Consider the following 19,962-nt stretch of genomic DNA (forward strand, 5'->3'; position numbering starts at 1 on the left):
TCTTGATGAGAATATTATAGACGGTGCATGTTTTTGACATTAGCATTTTATTTGGATGACTAATCTTGCAGATGTGAAATTTTAATGAATTATTCATGAAATTGCTTTCCTGTGAAATTTTAGTTTGCTCTTAATGCTAGTTATTAAACATTTTGTGGGTTTTTTTTTTTCTGGATAAAATTTGATGAAGAAAAATAAGGGTGCACTTCCTCAGGAGAAAAGGTAGCTTCTATCGCTTTTGTTTTTTTCCAGTTCTCTAAGTGGAAACTCGGGACTTTGAAACCCTGAGGATGAGAGCTTCAGCCCTCTGTGATGATGAAAGCTTTTAGTTAAGATTGATTTTAATTCTGTGTTGCAAGCAGCTGGTGATAAACCTAAGGCAGATGCCTAACATACAGTATCAGCAGGTCAGAAGGGGAAAGAAACTTAGGCTGTGGCGACTTTTTACTACCAGTGTGAACAAACAGCATTTTTATTGCATTTGAGAATGCTATAATGTCAGTCATGAGTACTGACTACACAACATTTTTTTTTTTTTTTTATTGTCTGTATCCACAGACACGGAATGATGGAATTACAGTTGATGTCAAGGAATGAGTTTCTTTTATGCCTTATCAAAACAAAACAAAACAGAAAAAAAAAAAATTCTTGTTACTGGCAGCACATATCCACGAAGCACCGTGCTCATAGTCCGGACTAGACCATCTTCATCAAGGCTTCTGGGTAGCAGAGATCGTGGGAACTACACCGGCCCCATAAAATGCCTTTAGAATTTTAAGTCTCATTCTCAGGATAAAAAAGCGAAACCAACATTCAAAAACATCCAACATATCAAGAGGGTATATATACCATTAACCAACAGGTACCCAAAAGATTCAAAATCCTTACAAGCATGTTCTTCTTTGTACCCTTGGAAACGGAGCTCAGCTGGAATGTGGAAAGGAGAGGAGATATTTTTTTAACTTTTTTTTTTTCCCCCCCCACAATAAAATAGCTAGTGATTTACATCAATCAGATTTTGGGTGAAGAATCCAAGGTATTCTTTCCTAGGTCTGACGGAATGCTGGCTGTAATGTTAGCGCTGTCCGAGGGTGGCAAGGTTGGCGGTCACTCTTCGTGTACAGAAGCCTTGGTATTTCATTTCACTGCTGGTTTTCAACGCGGGCAGCATCACTTGTCTCACAAGGACAGACTCTAGGGACAAGTAGGATGGATTCTCATTCCTGACAGTGCATTTGCCTGATACAAGGGACTGTCTCCCTAATGTACGCTTTTCTTTGGAGAAAAAAAAAAAAAAAAAAGGAAAAGGAAAAGTAACAAATTGTCTTTACATCTTGGCACCTTGTAAAGTTTTTTTTTTTTTTTTATACAAAAAAGTTCAATAGCTTTGACAACTCCCCATTATTAATCACTACTTCACTGATAAACTTTGAAAGTGTGACCCTGGAATTTCATCATGCAAAATATTTACTGCAGCAGGAGAAAACATTTTTTTAAACAGCATTTTTTTTTCTCTTTTCAAATGTATGAACTTGTTTAAGATAGCCAGGAAGGCAGTGGTGGGATAAACACAAGGGATAGGAATGTATCAAAAAACAGATTAACACACACGCGCACGCACACACACACGAATCTGTACAAAATGCTCTGATCAATGAGAACAGAAAAAAAAAAATCTGTCAACTATGTTACAATTTAAAAGGAAAAAAAAAAAAAAGGTTAGGGAATTTCTCCCTCCCACATGTCAGGAAATGTCATCCAATATTCTTAAAGCAAGGATAACTAAATAAAATACATGTGCAGCAAATTCTGCAATTCCATTACATACAGTAGTTTTTTCCCAAAGCTATTTTTTTTTTTTTTTTTTAGTATCGTTAATATAAAGCAGTTGCACAAAAAGCAAAGGTGTTTTGACAAACAGGTGTATGCATTTATTCCTTTTTAGGAACAATATCTAAAAAAAGAACCGCCCTCTGCCCTCCCCCAAAAAAGACAAAGATTCACACAAGACACATTGGAATATATGTACAACATAATAAACCCCATCCTAAAGAAGCGACTGGAATAACCCCCCCCCCCCAAGGGATACAGAATCAGAATTGTAAAAATCATAGTGAAGTTTGCTTGCTGTAAAGCCTGAGAATTTTTTTTTCAATTGGTTCTTCTGCAGGGTTGTGAGACCTGCAAAGATATGTAAAATCTAATTTTTCTTTTTTTTTTTTTTTTTGCTACAGTCTTTAGACTAAGCATGCAAGACATACGACTAAGTGCAACTGAGTGAAATGTATTTTTTTTTATTTTCATCATTCCCTAAAGGTTTGAACTGAGGTATGCGTACTAACAGTTTCTCATGCTGTTATCTTTACTCATGTCTAGCTACACATGCTGAGAATGAACTAATCTACCAGATTTTTATCCTCTTTTGAATACCAAACGAACCAGCAACCACTCAGTTTAGAAGCACAGGGCCCCCTTCCCATGACCCTGTCTGGCTACTGCCTGCACATCATGAAGCTGCCTGGAAAAGTTAAAAAAAAAAAAAAAAAAAAAAAAGTCTCGAGTGACCACAGACTGCCCTTTATACAGAAAGCACAGTGAAGCTTCAAAAGAAATGGCCAAAGAAGTTTTTGTACCAAGCTCATGAGTGGACGGGAGTGTTACTTTTTTTTTTTTCCTTTCAATGGAAAATGCTGACCAAAGCCTAATTAGAAAAAAAGGAAGGAAAAAGGAAAACATTTAAAAAAAAAAAAAAAACCAACAAAAACCAGGAAGATATATGCCAAGACAAAGCATAATTCATGCAGTGATCCTAGCACGGTCCTTAAAACCAAAGTGGCATACCTCTTTCTGTAACAACAAAAACAAAAATGTATTCTAGAAATGTGCCTGTGATTTAGTTCCAATGTAGAAGCTTTTGTTTTCTTTACATTTTTTCTTAACTGTCTCCTTTACTGGTTACCCCTAATTTTCAGTGGCATCCATTCAGGTTTTTGAGATGGGACTCCCTTCCTTCTTTCGCTCCTGTAACACTGTGCCCCATTTTCACCTTCAGCAGCCCCATAACCTCTCTTTAGGAATTTTGGTCTCTGTCGAGGTACAGAACAAGAGAAAAAAAAATTAACAAAAATAACAACTTTGGTTCCATTACCTACTTGGTCTTCTAAATTTATTCTATGAAGAAGGAGCAGTTCTCTTTCTCAGGTTAGCAATAGCCTATAACTCATCAATTGCCTCTAAAATTCTTTCGCCTCCTTTGATCAACAATAAGAGGATATTTGGCTTCATCAGATAAAGCATAAAACAGAGAACATAATTTACCTTTGTGTAATATCTTTGGTAATTTTAGAAAAAAAGGTACAAAGAATATAAATTAAGCTCCAAAAGGCTCTCAAACTAAAACAAAAGCTACGGTCCTAGATAAATAAATGAGTGACAGGAAAGTGGGTGCAGAGTGGAAGCATTGAGGGGTTCCTAAGGACTGAGGTTGTACTGACCAATGGCCGTCACGTTCGGCATATGCCATGTTTCTTTCTCCAAACCCTCAGGGGCGCCATGCACCCCCGTCTCCTCGAGGTCTTCTACTGTTAGTTTTGGATACTGGCTTGGTGGGATAATATTGCATAACAAACTCAACTGCAGTACCGAATTTGCACGTTTGAAATTAACACTTTAGCATTTGCTGAACTCAGTCCTCATTAACTTCCATCACAAATTCAATCTGAAATCTAATTTGCATTCAAACAGATTAATGCCACCAAGCAGGTCTGGACTGATGTTTAAATTCAGCGCCGCCAACCACTTTTCAGCAGAGTTGCTCAGGGAAGCCAGCTTTTTGGCCATTTTGCAAACAAAGCAACCCAGGCTGGTTTTAACATCAGAGAGCTTGTGGCCCATGGCAACTTGGTTACCCGCGGGAGAGCCTTCCACAGCCACACTGTCCGTCTAGCAGGAGAATCTGGGGGGCGGGGGGGGGGGGGGGGGTAGTGCTGCCTATGTGTCCTTGTGCTCGCAGAATGCTGTGGCATTTACTGACAATGATGGTAGCTGCAAAAAACAAAACAAAAAAGAAACTGAAACCACCCCCTTCCCACCTCCAATACTGCTTCGTGGAATGAATCTGCATTGTTCCTAGGGTGTCTCTCTCTCTCTCTCTTTTTTTTTTTCTGTCATTCATTCTCTTTCTGGCAGGACTTCAGGTCTGTGTGAGAGGACCTTCATGTGTAGAGAGTGCAGCATTTGGGACCTTTTTGAAAAAGACCAAAACGGAATGTTTTCTGACTTTAGAGAAAACGTGGTGATGTCTGAAGGAAAATGGAATGAGTGACAGAAAACTACAAACGAGAAATGACATTCAGCTTTGTATAATAAAAACACCTATTAACATTCATCACAAGGTACAGAAAACTTTAAGCCTCCAGGAGGCCGTGGGCCCAAATGGAGGCCTGAGGTCAGAACTTAAAATGGTATAGTAGAAGCAAAAAAAAAAAAAAAAAAAAGCAATACATTAAAAAGTTTGGGATAATTACTTTTTTAACCCCCTCCCCCCAATACACACACAAAGGCCTTCCCCATCCCAACTGGAAGCAAAACAAAAACGAAAAAAAAAAAAAAGGAGTAAAGGCAGTGATAATCAACATGCAGTACTGTGCAAATAGGTCGTCCATTGGAATCCTTGAATTCTGGGCAGAGGCTTGGTCTGCAGCTTAGACGCACATGCTCAGTTGGGTGTCCTCGGTGTCCCATGTCGGCAGGACGGCAGTTCAAAGTCTGCTGCTAAAAGTGAATCAGTTTAGCAAATTTACAACACTGATGTTGACTGTTAGGAGAGGAAAATCCCAAGTACCAAACAAGTCCATCCAATGCACAGAGTACAAATTCCTTTTTTCAACAAAAAGTAGAAAAATCAAAAATACTCCCAAATGGGATTCTTGATGGCACTCAGAGTTAACACGTTTCAGAGTTGTCCGAATGGAGTGAAAATCCTCCAGACTGTACAACAAATGGAGAACAATTTCACTGCTGACTTTTGACGTGTTATTCCCCCCCAATCTTCGTTCTTGGGGTTGGCCTGCCCAGAGACGCTCACTCCATGTCCTCATTTACGGGTTCGTCTTCGTAATCTCGGTCGTGGTCAAAATCTGGACTGTGGTTGGCTGTTGTCACTAAGGATAGAGGCCCTTCAGCTTCCTCTGGATCGAGGGGCTCTTCTTTGACGTGCACAGGATGCCTGGAAGAAAGGAAAACAGGTTCACTTCACGGAAGGCCCTTCCCGACCAGGGCAAGTTGGGGGTGGGGGCAGCAAAAGCCTCCCTAGATGGAGGACTGGGTGGTGGCTATTTAAATTCAAACGAATGAAAACTTCATGCCATTTAAAATTGCGTTTCTCAGTGCCACATTCCAAGTGCTCAAGGGCCCCATGTGGCCCGTGGCTACCATACTGGATGGCAGAGAGAGAAAAATTTCCATCAGGGCAGAAGGTTCCTGTGGGGCAGTGCTGTTCTAGAACAGTCCCTGGCCAGAGCAGCCAGCCTCTCCCGCAGGGGTGCGTTTCACACTTTAAAGCGCACTCAGATCACCTTGCGCTCCTGTTAAAGTGCCGCGTGTGTCTCAGCAGGGGTGGCATGGGGCCTGAGACTCTGCATGTCTGACAAGCTCCCACGCCATGCTGCTGGTCCGAGGAGGACCGTACTCTGAGTACCAGATAACAGGCCCCGCAGGGGCATCCTGGGTGGAAGAATACCAATCTTGGAAGAATTACGTGAAATAAGAATCTGCACTACAATGGTGTTTTGTGGGGACCACAGAGTGCGGGAGGCTGGGCTAATCATGGCTTGCTGTGTGTTCTGCTTTGCTAGTTAACATGCAGAACCTGTGAAAGAAGTCTCCAGAGACCGACCCCAAGCGAGGTTCTATCATTAATCAACTTCAAGCAAACACAGCAAAGAGACACCATGATACATGCTTGAAACTCCAAATTAATGCATATTTTTACAAACTGTCAATAAGGCGAGAAAAGCCCTGCCAGGAAACACAAACGGAGAGGAAAAGGCTCACCCAACACAACAATATGATAAGAAAGCAGAGCCCCAATCAGAATAATAACGCTGTCAGCTGTAAACAAGGCAAAACAAGAGGCCCGGCTGGTAGCGGCCACAGGGACGCCGTAGCCTGTGACGAGATCTGCCAACTTTCTCATTATGGACCCGCACAGGGTTCACCTGAAGGGGACTGCGGGGGATCACGCGAAACCACGGGGATAACAATTGAGAAATGTTGTTCGTAAATCATATTTACAACCGATCCTTTGCAAATACAAATTACTTTCTGTTGCAAGCCTTTTGATATGTAAAAGAACCATTCAAGTTAAAATGGTCCCATCGCTGGGACAAGCTGCAGAAGGGAGGATTTTTTAATTGACATTATCAAGTATTAGTAATAAGAGGTGGTACTGGGGATGGCTGACTTCCTAAATAATTGATGTATGCAAACCCCAAAGGCCACTCGAACCATTTAAAAACAAACAAGAGTGCTTTGGACTGCCCTTGATGATGTGAACCTTCAGAAAACCAATTGACTCTAAAATTAGCACAGCCTAGAGAGGGTTTGGGGGTAGATGTCAGGATAAATAGCTTTTAAAAAAATGGTGCCCATGTTCTTCAAAATGATTTGCAAAACGAAATTTATCGAAGTTGTAATACAGCCCATTTGACAGGTCGTGCTCCATCTTGTTTTAGTTTCTTTAATGGTCCTACTTATTTGTGTTTGTACAGTAAGGCCCAGGAATGGCTGTGTAATTGAAGAGCCCCCGTGAAAAGTGAAGATGGGGTTCACAGATCAGTAGGAACTTCAATAAGGAAATGGCAGAGCATTGAAACCTCCCAGGATACCTTTGAAGCCAGCCCTCGGAGGAAACCCTCTATTCTTTTGGGAAGAATTAGGTGCAGTGACGATGACTCCTTTAGAAAACAACCACCCAAAATCCCAAATTAAGGTAGGTTTTTTGTTTTTGCCTATTCTCTCCCATTGGGGTAATATTTTTACACAGTGCATACATAATGGAAATAAGATTATTTTGCTAGCTTTTTCAGTTGTAATTTTTATGGCTGTATGAGATCCCTCGTGCGGACCCATCAGTCCTTAATACTGGGCGTTTCGTGACGGTCTTTTTTTTTTCCTCCTTTCTTTTGCTCTTTGAATAATAGAGTAACCACTTTTATCCATTAATCTTCCTATTTCTGCTGATTTACCTCCTCAGGATAAATTTCTAAGAATGAAATTCTGGGAGCAAAGGCCAAAAACATCTTTATGGTTCTTATGATTTATTATGGTATTAATTTCCAAAGGGGCTGTATCAATTTAGATTCAACTTCATCAGCTCCAAGCATGACTTTTATTTTTATTTAAAGAAAAAAAATTTTTTTTTGTTAATGTTTGTTTATTTTTGAGAAAAAGAGCGTGAGCGTGGGAGGGGCAGAGAGAGAGGGAGACACAGAATCCGAAGCAGGCTCCAGGCTCTAGGCTCTGAGTGGTCAGCAAAGAGCCCTTTGCGGGGCTTTAACCCACAAACTGCGAAGATCATGACCTGAGCTGAAGTCGGATGTTCAACCGACTGGGCCACCCAGACGCCCCCCCCAAGCGTTACTTTAAAATATTTTGTTGCTTAGCAGGTGTAAGGTAAGCTCAGGTTACTTTAAATTGTGCTTCCTGGATCACTGACAACGGTGAACGTTTCTTCATATTTCAGTATATTTTCACTATTCAATAGCAGTGTTACTTCACAAATTACCCCCTCGTCTCCACTGATTCACGTTTGGCAAGAAATGTATCTGTGTGTTACCAAGTCCTGTATTGAAGTTCACTGTAGTATCCTGGATCATCGTTTTCTCACTTTTCCTTCTTTTATGCTTAATTATTCATCTCTTCAGGTTTATAAACCTGAATTTGAGTTTGGGAGGGGGTGGGAAGACTGAGAAATAGAATATTCTTGAGGAAGTTCTTGCTTCGTAATTTTTGACTCTGACGACTGTTTTGCTAGGCACAAAGACAAACCAGATACAGTGTAAGTCTCCCCAAACACAGGTCACATTAGAGAATATTTTGTTTTCCCCTGAAAGTTGCAGCTGAAGTCAAGTATGATTATTTACCAATCCCAAGACACAGGTTAAGACCCTATGGTGCATGCTGGCTTGCCCCAGTGCCTAATGCAGAGCCCGTCCCCAACAAATGCGAGCTCACTGACGAGATCTGTGTGGCAGCCTTGACAACACAACTGAGTTAGATATTAAGGCTCCCTAAAGCTCCAGAGAAATGCAATCCAGCCTCACAACATTTCTTCAGACCAGCAGATCCCCCCTGAGTGTGGCAAATGCAGTCACACGGGCATATGGTGCTTCAGAGAATCCAAGAGAATGGATTTCCAAGCAAGATACATTTCAGGTGAGATGCAAACTAAGACACTATTCTTCACATACACGCGCGTGTCTCCTGGAAATCGGAACTGCACGGATGCGCCATCTTGCACGTCACCCTGCTGCCCCACCTTTCTCTCCGTCTCCTACTTGCCAAACAGTTCCCGATGGAAACTGTGCAAAACCACACACTTCCCTTCTTACATCTGAGTAATTCCTTTGTTTAGCCACTCTGGGAACATGAGAGTTTTTAACTAAAGCTGACTGGTGTTTAGAGGCATTGTGTTCTGAGGGTGTGTGCACAGCATGGAGTATTTTGCTTTGTAGCTCCGTTAGTTCCTATCAGGATAAAAGTATAATGCCCCAAAGCCATAATTATGGGAGTACTTTCTAGTGTTTCAAAGGAGAAACAAAATGGGGTAGTAGTGGAGTGTCACGGGAAGGGTAAGAACGGGGAGCTCGGTTTCAACACTAGATCGAAGCTTGGGCTGCCGGTCCTAACAAGGTTCTTTAAGCCACGCTATAAAGTTTACAGCTTGATTTATTCCAACAGACTAGAACAGTTAAGAAACCATTTGCATCATAGCCGGGTAATGCATACTGCACAAGAAGGAAAACTGTGTCATTACAGAATTCACTTAATGGAAACAGAGGGTCAAAAAGAGTAACATTCTGTGACACTGGGAGCGGGCACAAGGGCGATGCTGTTAACACACAATTATATTTAGCAAGCAGCGCAAACCGGGGAGATGTGAGCAACAGTGTGCGTCATGACATCTGTACACAGGGTTTCCTTAAACACAGCAGAAAACAACGGAAACCTTCATTTCGTTAAAAAATTAAGCCGCTTGTGATAGATGGTTTCTGGTAATGCTGGGGTTCGTTCAAAGTTATGAACTTTGGAGGGGCTTTATCTCGTACAGTAAAATTAGCATCATTCTCCACTGTTGCCCAAGGCTCTGATCCAAATATCTTTCTCTCTTCAGTAATCCTTTGCACTAGGTAACAGGAATGTATATCCACCAGCCCTTTGGAGTGCAGATAGATGGCGAGGAATAGTCTCTCTTCCAACCAGCAACTTCAGATACATTTGCTTTAATGAGTCTTGCTTGAAGCGGCTTATATACCAATTTATGTTTGCTCTGAACTTCCTTAATATCTGAGTAAACACTCCTGTCATGACAATGATTTAAAAACGAACACGAGTGTGATAACAATAAAGTCGGGAACACCAGATTGCTTTAGAAGAGGTGATGTGTGGCAGAATCAGTGTGAAAGACAAACGCATTCTTGAAGTGTTGTGTACTAAATGTGAAGAGATGGTTCCTGTAAATTAAAAACGATTATTTCCATCTTTAAAGATCCTTTTCAAAGCTCTTTGGGCATGAAATTCAAATGCTAAATAATCAAATTTCAGACTCCCCTCAAACCTACCCATTTCCCTGGCAGACAGCCTTTTTTCTTTTTTTCTTTTTTCTTTTTTCCTGCTGTCATTAGATGCCAATTCATTCTGTTGCTAATCGCTCCAGGTCATACTATCACTCAAATTACCTTAAAATAAGATGTCGGTCAAGGAGTTCACAAACAGGGTGTAGACAAGGGGCCGATTCCAGGAGCTGGCAGTCTTGGAAAGGCTGGATTGGTTTGTCCCTTTAAAGGGGGCAACGGTTTAGCAGATGTTTGGTAAGAGATAGAGATTGCCACTCCCTGGCATCCCCCGCAAATCCAATCACTTGGAAAAACGTGGTGTCTCTTCTCTTTGCAGCCTTCCCGAGCGGAGAGGGAGCTCTTCCTCCTCGGGAGGCATCGGAGCCTCTCGGGAGGTCTGCCCAGTGCCTGTGCTGTTCACATTCAGCATGGACAACCATCGCCCATCACTTCATTCAGTTATACGGTGCTCATTATGCTGCCGTCTGCTGCTATAATGCTCCTATTAGTTTTCCTTTTGATATTTTAAAGCAATCTATAAATCAGGCCGCCTTTCATTTGTGCCATCGTTAATGCTTGGTCATCACGCTTGAGCGTGGTGTTTGCGGTTCGGACTATCACAACCTAGTAAACAAGCACTCTTTCTCCCCCTGCCAGGTTCGGCACACCGGCAAGTTGAACAAACTCACAGAGACGCATACCGATTTTAGGAGGAAAAGGTAATGTGGCTTAAATAATGGCCTGAGATGCCAAGCAGAGGGAAAAAAAAGCAAATGAGTCACCCATTTTATTGCCGTGTGCACTTGTAGGGCTGCATGAAGCTGATTGATTTTATGGGAACGTTAGTATAAATGGTCCTTTTATGTGCTAACCGAGCTAAACATTTCCAGAAGCACCAACTTCTACCTAGGTTCTAGGAAAGCAGAAATTACAGAAAGGGTCTAAAAAGCAGCTCGAGAAGAGTTCGTGTGCACATCGCATGCAGAGACCTTCTGGGCGTGGACAGTACTCACACAGCTTGCATAGGGGATCTGCCCGGACTGCTGTCACTCTCGTTGCTGTTGGTATGCTCCATTGCCCCGTTCAGCTCTTCCCGTATGGCGCTGGCTAAGTTGCCCAGAGTGGGATTTCCCATGGAAGCGGTAGTGTATAGAGGTATACTATTCTCAGCCATCGAAGCCTGTTAGCAACCGAGAGAAAATGTATGAGGACACAGAATATGCACAGACAGGGAAGCTGTTAATTAGGGGCATATTCAAGGATCTTCCGGGTACGTTCACCGTGTGGCCGGCAAACGCAAGTTTTGAACAGGTGTAAAAGGATTCTGCTTTAACATTAAGACTTGTGACACATGTCCCAAGCTTGGCTTCCAAGAGCTAGCTGGGACCAAACCGCTCAAGGGGAGGGAAGGCTCAATTTAGCCCTGCTGGGTAGAGTCACACGGTTTAGACAAGGCTATCTAAAATGAGCTTTCTGTCTGATGCCTTCCTTCAAGAGGGACTGAATATTTCCAGATCACAGGGAAATATAATGGAATTTTCATTTCTTTATCCACTTTGATGACTCCAGTATTGGATATTAAAGATTTGATCCAATTATTCTGGCCGCACAGCTCAAACTTATGAGAACTTCCATAAACATTTACCTCTTAGATCCTAGAGAAAAGGAAGAGATTATAGAATTGGAATCAATTTTTATCCCCCCCCCCCCCGCCCGCATCATTTCTGTTTTAATAATTTTTGAATCTGTTTAGTGTAGTTTGCGTGGTGTTACCTTCGACCAGTTATCTCAATGTTTCAGACTCAGACCGGTCACCTGGAATTTTAGGACTAAAGAAAAAAAGATACCTGTCACTCCAAATGAGTGTCAGCAAAAAAAAAAAAGTGTGGAATTGGAGAAAATAAGAAATCCCGAAGTCTGGTAGGGGGATGCTGTTCACTTGCTATCCTTCTGCATTTGAGAAAAATGACCACCCAGTCTAAAATGCAGCCAACATGGGGCGCCTGGGTGGCGCAGTCGGTTAAGCGTCCGACTTCAGCCAGGTCACGATCTCGCGGTCTGTGAGTTCGAGCCCCACGTCAGGCTCTGGGCTGATGGCTCGGAGCCTGGAGCCTGTTTCCGATTCTGTGTCTCCCTCTCTCTCTGCCCCTCCCCTGTTCATGCTCTGTCTCTCTCTGTCCCAAAAATAAATAAAAAACGTTGAAAAAAAAAATTAAAAAAAAAAAATAAAATGCAGCCAACAGTTACAGACGACCCTGGACTGAAGTATCCATATTGTTTCCTTGGGTAGTGATTATGACCCAGTAACTTTTCATTTTATTAAAGAGGGCAGACTTTCAAAAGCTGGCAGTGTAATTAGACCAAGATTGATCAAAACTGTCCTCTTACAGACTACAGTATGCCTGGTTTTCCATCCTAATGAGGAAAAAGTACAATCACAAGACAATCTGGCACAGTGACTTCAATTGGCCAGTGATACAAGAGTCCAAAGTATTCTAGAAATCCTGGCTCTAGAGAGAGAGAGAGAGCCAAAAATGAAGACAGAACGGGTGCAGAGCTGGGCTGCAGGGAATGTGCCTATTATGACAATTGCAGCCTCCCTAACTGTACAAACTGCAAAGCCAGGAATGCCTTCTTAGATACAAGCCCCCGTGATGGGTCTTCACTTAATAGGGCGCTATTTCAAAGCCAAGCCCTCTTGCTGCAAGCCCACAGATTTCCCTTCTCTCCACTTCTGTATTTACGTAACTGCCTTCTTTTAAAAAGTGGGGGGGGGGGGGGGGGGGGGAATCCTGTTTTTATTTCCAAATGTGGTGAACTTATTTTGATGAACAGTGAATCTGAACATTCTCTGCTCTCCTACAGTTTGTTAAATAATTTGCATCAAGTACTTTTTTCAACAGATCTCTGGTAATGGCAATAAAGCATTTTTTTTTTCTTGGCAGAGCAAAAATCAACAACAGTTGCCAGGTTGTTGTTTTTTTCTTTCAAACTGCAGCTGGACAAGCATCTTAACTGCCTTTATTTGAGACAACTCAGTGGTCATGCCTCTCTTAATCATGGAAGTTCTGCAGGAACCATCAGCTCTAACAAGAGCATTTCACTATTACACAGTCAGAACCTGGTGCAACAGCTTCTCAAGTCAAAAACTGAGATGTAAAGGCAAAACTGCAATGTTTGTAAGAATGTGCTCTGTGGGAGAAGCTGGTCACCCTATGGACAGAGCAACCTTAAGATGATCTGTTCTCCTTGGCTCTCAAAGTGTTCTAGGTGAAGGTCATTAAAATATGGGCTGAGGCCCAACAGCCACAGCAGTGAAAGGCATCCAAAAGGCAGGCACTTGTATCGATCCCTTGGTTGTGAGACAGTGAAGAAAACCAGCATTAATAACCTTTACGATAATGATCAAGTGGGCAGCAAAGAGAAGCTGGTGCCTGATATGCAGAGCTTCTTGTACATTCTTTGTTGAGTGAGTGATCAAACCACCCCCCCCCCCCAGTTAGAAACATTTTCTACCAACTGCTTATGTGTTACAAAGTGGTTGTTTTTTGTAGCTGATGCCTCAGTGGAAGCAGGTGGGTTACAATTTTTATAATGGACTTAATCATATAATGGTCCTGTGTACTGTATGTGGTTTCATATCAAACACTTCTGCCAAAAAACAAAACAAAAACAAAACCAAAAACACACACACACAAAACAAACAGAACTCAGGTGCTCAAGTAATGGGGCAGAAGTCTGTAGGTACCACTGCTCCTGGAACATGAACCATGCTAAGATCCTCGGGGGAAAGGCAGTCTATAAATAAGAAGCTTTACGGTTACCCTTAGTTACTTCACTTTTTCAGAGCATAATGCAATCTGTCTCACGTCCAATGTTTTATTTCTGTAGTGGATTCTGCTGTCCTATTTTATATATTGTATATCATGCATTATGTTGCTCTAGTAATCTTTTTAAGATGTTGTTCCACTATTATTTTTACTTGTCTTGAAAAATGTAAATGGGCAATCATGGGCAGGAAAGGCTGCTGGTAGAATCCTGATTCAATGTGCCCAGCAGAAAGTGACATGAGACTGTCTACTGACCATGGATCCAAACTCCTAGAGCAGAGGAAAAAAAGATCCATTCGTCAAATCGTGAATTTTTATCAATGTATTCACCTCACCTCATTATGCAAAGTGTTCTTGGAAAAGTGCAGGACAGTTTGGGGCTACCACTGGAAGTAGAGAAAGGGTACAGAGGATGCCAAAAACCAATGTTTTGGAGATGAAACGTGAACAGGTCTGTCATGATAAGGCATACTAATTCAAATTACTCACATAGTTAAGAGAATCCAGAGGATCACTGCGTTTTCTTTTTCTTTCCTTTCCGCCTCATGAATGTAAAATGTGCTTGTAATCTTAATACTCTCCCAGATAGAGCAGCCTTTAAATTCACACTTCACAAGACTCCAGGGAAAATAAGTTCCTAATGAATGGTATTTACAGTGGCAGCATCTAAGCGTGCGCTCATTTGCTTTTCTAAAGTTACTGTGTAAACTACAAGTAATTAACAGAAACTCAGAAAGTAGTTCCTCCTAGTAAAGTTGGTTCGGGCTAAAAATAAATAAATATAATTACTGAAAAGCTAAGTTCAGTGAATTTGCCTCTGAAAGGAAACCACGTTAATGGTGTATCATCTAATGTCGGGAGCTGTGAGCAGGTTAGGGGCTCAGTAAACATCTATGCAGTGAGTAGTGACAACGGGGTGTCCGTCCTGGTCTCCTCTGCACTGCACTCTGTTCGTGTAACGTCAAGTATCTCAACAATTTTTCATTCTCTCCCCTTCTCCCTCAAGGAGCCTTTGTCACACTCTTGTTCTCAGCAAATGGTTGCATCTGTGTATTACAGCCTTCTGAAGGGGCACGACACATCGGGGTGATAAAGCCCCACTGGATTATATATGTCCAATCTATCTAGAGAAAATGTCTTGAAAGTTAGCAAGGTTCCCTTGGCGTGTCTTCTAGAACAGTCGAGGGAGGGTCAAACTCAACCTGGACCGCTGAGAAACGCCACAGATAGAAGGCTGGGCAGCCTTGGTTACTCGTTTCTGGGGGGGGGGGGGGGGGGTAAACTCATTCCTGCCCAACGCCAGTGTCTTCATCCCCCGGTTATGCTGGTTATGTAATGAGTGCTTGGTTTGTCAGTAGGAAACAAACATTCCGTGTGCTTATTATGTAATGTTGAGCAATCTGCTGGAAACGTAAAGAGTTTTCCCCAACACCTCTCTAGTTCAAACAGAAACCGTGTACTTGTACCAAGTGAACCAAACCTGGATCTCTTCCCCTGCCCCCGCGATGGACTAAAGATGCGGAAATAGACTTGAGAAGAAGAAATAAAAAGCTCTGCTTTCTCTTTAAACCCGTGAACAATAGAAGGTCATGTGATCCAGTGGCCTATCATCCAGCACATTAATAGCTGTGCTAGAGTAATTACACTTGTGGTATTTTTGCCTCAAGTGAAATTCTGAAATAAGAGGATGGAAATTATGATACTGCTGATAAATATTAATAAGTGAACTTTTAATTTTTTTGCCACAATATTCAAAATGCTAAGCATCCTGCTAATGCTGAAACAGCCCAATGTGTTTGCCTCCAGGGAGTACGATGCTTTGTGCACTTAAGAAAAAAGTTTAACGGAATTAAAATTTAATATCTAATTAGAGCGAGGCTAATATATTTTGAAATGAGTGGGGGAGACACGGGCCTCTGCCGCATATTCGGGACGACCATTAATCTTACCTGTAAAGCTGCATTGAGAGGTGTGCAGTAGGCGTGGCTGCTTTGCATGTTTTTAATAAGGGAAGGGTTACTGCATAAGAAAAAGATAAAAACTCAAAGTTAAACGCAATCCTCCCCTGAGTTCCTAGCTAAGTTTGATCTTACACTAGCTGGTATCCTTCTAAATCAGAAATTTCCCCCATTAACAAAACCCAAGAGAAGGTAGGTCTTGTCCCCAGCCCCCTGGCTTTAGTATGGGGCCGGTGTACGTGAACACCTCTGGATAGGACTTTGTGCTTCCGGGAACCTGGGTGCACGATTCTGGTTTAAGTTAGACCAGCCCCTCCACTGGTGAATTTTTTTTCACCAAATATGGACCGCTCTCTACCAAGTTTTAGTAGCTGCCATGAGTGCCAAAGAAAGGCAGAAGCTCTGGGGCGTCGGGCTAGGGGAGGCCAGTGAGCTGGGAGTTGGGGAGAAGAATCTTGACTCTTAATCCTCTCCATGACTTGAACTCCAGATCGACCACAGGAGGAAGGGCATGATCTCCCTCCCAGGCACATTTAGTGCTAAACGAAGATGGACAGAAGGACAGGGAAGGATTGTTCCTAAGTAAGGACGGAGGCTGGGACAAACTCTTTCTTGATAGGTCATGCCGTGTCGTCCTTTCATCAAAGGAAGACAAGAGGCCATTGGAAAAAAATCTCTAGCTGAGTATCAGGACACGCTGAAGGGAAAGTGTGGCTTCCAGTAGGAAGTCACCCAGATTTATGACTGGCCTTTAAAGGAAGTGTATTTGCTGTTATTGATTTCTAATGATTCATTTCACTTCAGTTACATTATTACACTGAATGAGCAAGTAACAAGAAATTTACCCAGTTAAAGACATATTTAAACTCTAAATAAAAGCTGCCTTTTTTTACTTGGAGGAATGACTTTCACGCCACAGTATTTGGGTTTAAAGGGTCCCCGTAAGCTGCTGAATCAAAATACAACCAATATTTGTTTGCATTAAAGACGTCAAAAAAGCATTATTCAAGGCACTGGTGTTCCAAAGAGAAACAAGAGAAATACATGTACAAATCACACAATTTAGTTCCATTGCAGAAAGCCGTGGCACCGCTACTTGGTGAAATGCAAAACTACATGGGATGAGTCAACCATGCAAAGCCAAAGCAACAGCAGAAAAAAAAAACAAAAGCAAGTAAAGGCTCTTACTGTGCGACAAGCTCGTCAAAGTTTTCATCGGGGCAGTATTTGCGAGGACGGCCTCGTTGAATATGGCGGCCACGTTTAAACTCTTCATCATCAACTGTCCAAAAGGACCCAAACTCATCCTCTACTCTGATAAAGCACTTATGCAGTGAGAGGTTGGTGCGAATGGCACCCTGGGATAGGAGCAGCAGCAAAGGAGATGAAGTGGCAACAAAAGGAGACGGGGTTGGGGGGGCAGAACAGACATCCAATACAGGGAACAGGAAAAAGAAAATAAAATGCAATAAGCATAAGCCAATGGTTTGTGAGGGTTAATATGCATTGCCACCTAAAAGCTACTAGCGTGTGATGTAACAAAGACCGGCAAGCAGGGCGGGGGGACTGGTGGGTATACAAAACAGGAGGGATGAAATGCTTTTTTGCTTCCCTTAATTGAGACAACGTGGAACCAGTTCTTTGGTCTAACACCATCTAGCAGCCAAAAGCCTCTACTTTGCACTTGTTAGCACAATCCGAGCTAGGCTAAGAAGTTCAAACATGGTGGACGTACCCACTGATCTTTTGTGGCCTTCGTTTTTGGAATTCTACTTCATCCACTGTCCATACTGCCCCTTTAACGTTTTCTACTCGCACAAAACACTTGTGAAGACTAAGATTATGACGCACTGCATTCTGCAGCAAGTATAAAAGAGAGAACATTTACATTTTCTATAAGAAAAGACTCCAAAAACAGCAGTACATTCAGCCTCACAGTCCGCATTTGTAAAACCGTCCCCAAGACCTGTAGCTACCACCCCCATGGACGACCTTCTTGTGGTGAAGGATGCCTTTTCCAAAAGGAGAAATAAAAAAAAAAAAAAAGAAAAAAAACACCAAAATTACCACTTAATTATACTTTGGCATTTAAATTTAGTCTCTGGTAGTAGTGAACCAGAAGAAATAGTTAATATGCATATCAGCCCAAAATAGGTTTCACAGTAAAAATCTGAAAATATTGTTAATGTCACTTCAAAATAAAGAAACATGTAAAAGCATAAAACTGTCCCCTTTAAGCCCACTTCTCTCCCGTAAAAAAGGGTATTGGAAAAAAAAATCGTGCAAGGTGATAATATTGTTGAATACGTTTCGTCCTGGTTCTTTTTTGTTCTTCAATATTTTGGCTTTAGTACCTTCTGTGGGTTTTGTCAGATTTATCTCAATTGGATTTTGCCATTGAGAGCATTGGCTCATGGGGGTGACAGGATAAGGGAATGACATGAGCCCCAATGCATCAGTATCCATCATCAAACTATGTCTTACCTTCCCGAATATATACAAACTTGGCCCTTGCTAGGGGCAATTATCTTAATTAACAGAAAACGCCAGAGGAAGACTTGAGTCAAACTCTCAATGGCAAAAAGAGAATACTGCTGAAGCTGACGGTTCCTAAAGATACATATTTCTATATTCCCCCCACCGTGTTTCTTTCTTAAGGTTGAAAGTCACTTCTAAGAGCATTCTTAACTGAGACCCTTGACATCTGAATTCCACCAGAAAGGAGGATCTCAACTCCACAGCTCATCTTTCCTTTGAAATGCACAACCCGTAATGGGGCCAGCAGGAAGCACAGCTTCATGTCTGTAACCTTCTTGGTTGAACTTAGTGACTTAGACTCAAAGTGAGACAAGAGGACATTGCAGAAAGACCCATGTCATTTACTCAAAACTTTCTTCCTACAGGGAAGAAGCGGGGTGACCACTGTGGCGTGAAGAGGGGACGCAGAAATCCCATCTCCCCTGCCTCGTAGTACCGCCACTCCCTTCCAATGATGCTGCCGTTGCTCAAACGTCCTGCATGCCGCCTCTGGTGCTACCCACAGTACTTCCTCTCCAAACATACGGAGAAGTGTTTCAAGGCGTAGGTAATCACCACTGGTGACTCTGTGAGGGGTCCAACTAGATAGTGAGGATTTTTCTTTTTCGTTACAGCAGATTCAAAGATAAGGAGACAAGTTTTCTTTCACAGCTAAGTCATCAACTACTCACAAGGGGAATCCACGGGATAAAGTCTCAGAGTTTTTGAGCAATGCCAGCATAATGGGGGGAGGTTCAAAACATCCAGCTGATTATGGAAGGACACTTCCGGTTCTAATCGGTGGGATAGGTTTGCGTAACAACAAAACAAAAGAAAAATCGCTGAAATTTTATCTCATGTTATATGGGAAAAAATCTGTCCTCTCAAGTATACTTGTAATTGTAGTCTCCTCTTTCAAGAAACTTTTTCTTTTTTATACTGTATTAAGGCACAGGAGAGGGATACTAAGGATCTCCTCTTACCTCCTAAAACAATAATACTAAGGAGATTTAAAATAAACCCAAGTTTTCTTTTTAAAAATCCCAGACAGATCATGTATACACACTGAAGACATAATTGGGGGAAAAAAATCAACATTTCCCCTCAACCTTATCATTGTCTAATATTTTAAAATAAGCATCGAAATGTTTAGCCCTGCAAAAGATCTAAAGAAACCACATCTGCCAGAAGGATTGCTATTGATCTGTCTCAAGCATATAGCCATGTATGATATAAACTCAAACTTAAGGTTTGTTTTCCAAGACTGTACAGCTCTGCAAAAATATCCAGAAATCCAGTTTCCCAAAAAGATGAGTAAGCCCCTTTCAGTCACAATTTAAACTGGGCATTTCATCTTTTAAGATTACAATACAAATAAGATGAATCATTTGGTACTTTATCTAGGATTGTTCATACTGATGGCACTTTTTCCTGCAGTTTGCAAAAATGAAAAAGTTAAAGCTGTAGATCTGAGCCTAAATTTCATATTCACAACTAGTAATTATTTTTAAATTTGATCATTTGCTATTTAAAAAAGGCAATTTGAAGAAAATGTCTGCTTCATGCTTATGCTTCCTGTATTTTGAAAGCATTCATAGCTAAAGATACTCGGGATTTTATCCCCTAAGGGAGGCTGAGGAAGAAAGGGTAAGATCTTGAACAGAGGTCTCCTTCAGCACCCAAGTGTTTTAATGGAATGAAAAAGGACACTTCAAGCCATAATAGATATGCAGGGCTGGGTAAGGTTGATAAATTAATTCTATGGTTATATTCATTTTCTTTTAAAATGCTAATTTACCAAGAACATAACAGAGGAAATGT

At 41.7% G+C, this 19,962-nt stretch overlaps 1 protein-coding gene and 1 long non-coding RNA gene across 14 annotated transcripts in view; one reads left to right on the forward strand and one right to left on the reverse strand.

The window, feature by feature from the left end:
* Window positions 1-441: 441 nt before the first annotated feature.
* Window positions 442-19,962, reverse strand: part of FOXP1 (forkhead box P1) — a 506,962-nt gene continuing 487,441 nt past the window's right edge. For 12 of the 13 annotated variants that reach the window (XM_060633752.3, XM_060633758.3, XM_060633761.3 and 9 more), the window contains 4 exons: window positions 17,360-17,481; window positions 15,616-15,685; window positions 10,850-11,016; window positions 442-5,227 (listed from right to left, as the gene is read on the reverse strand). In XM_060633752.3, coding sequence (XP_060489735.1) covers window positions 5,083-5,227; window positions 10,850-11,016; window positions 15,616-15,685; window positions 17,360-17,481 — 504 coding nt within the window. In that variant the 3' untranslated portion in view covers window positions 442-5,082. Of the gene's footprint in view, window positions 5,228-10,849; window positions 11,017-15,615; window positions 15,686-16,812; window positions 16,983-17,359; window positions 17,482-19,962 lie in introns of all 13 variants that reach the window. The other variant, XM_081794984.1, reaches the window with a different exon arrangement.
* LOC132679841 (uncharacterized) lies at window positions 6,882-18,610 on the forward strand. The gene is made up of 3 exons (XR_009610349.3): window positions 6,882-6,991; window positions 10,494-10,555; window positions 18,528-18,610. It is a non-coding gene; the product is annotated as an uncharacterized LOC132679841 (long non-coding RNA).

This window comes from Panthera onca, chromosome A2, assembly GCF_046562875.1.
Source record: "Panthera onca isolate mPanOnc1 chromosome A2, mPanOnc1 haplotype 2, whole genome shotgun sequence".
Taxonomy (NCBI): Eukaryota; Metazoa; Chordata; class Mammalia; order Carnivora; family Felidae; genus Panthera; species Panthera onca.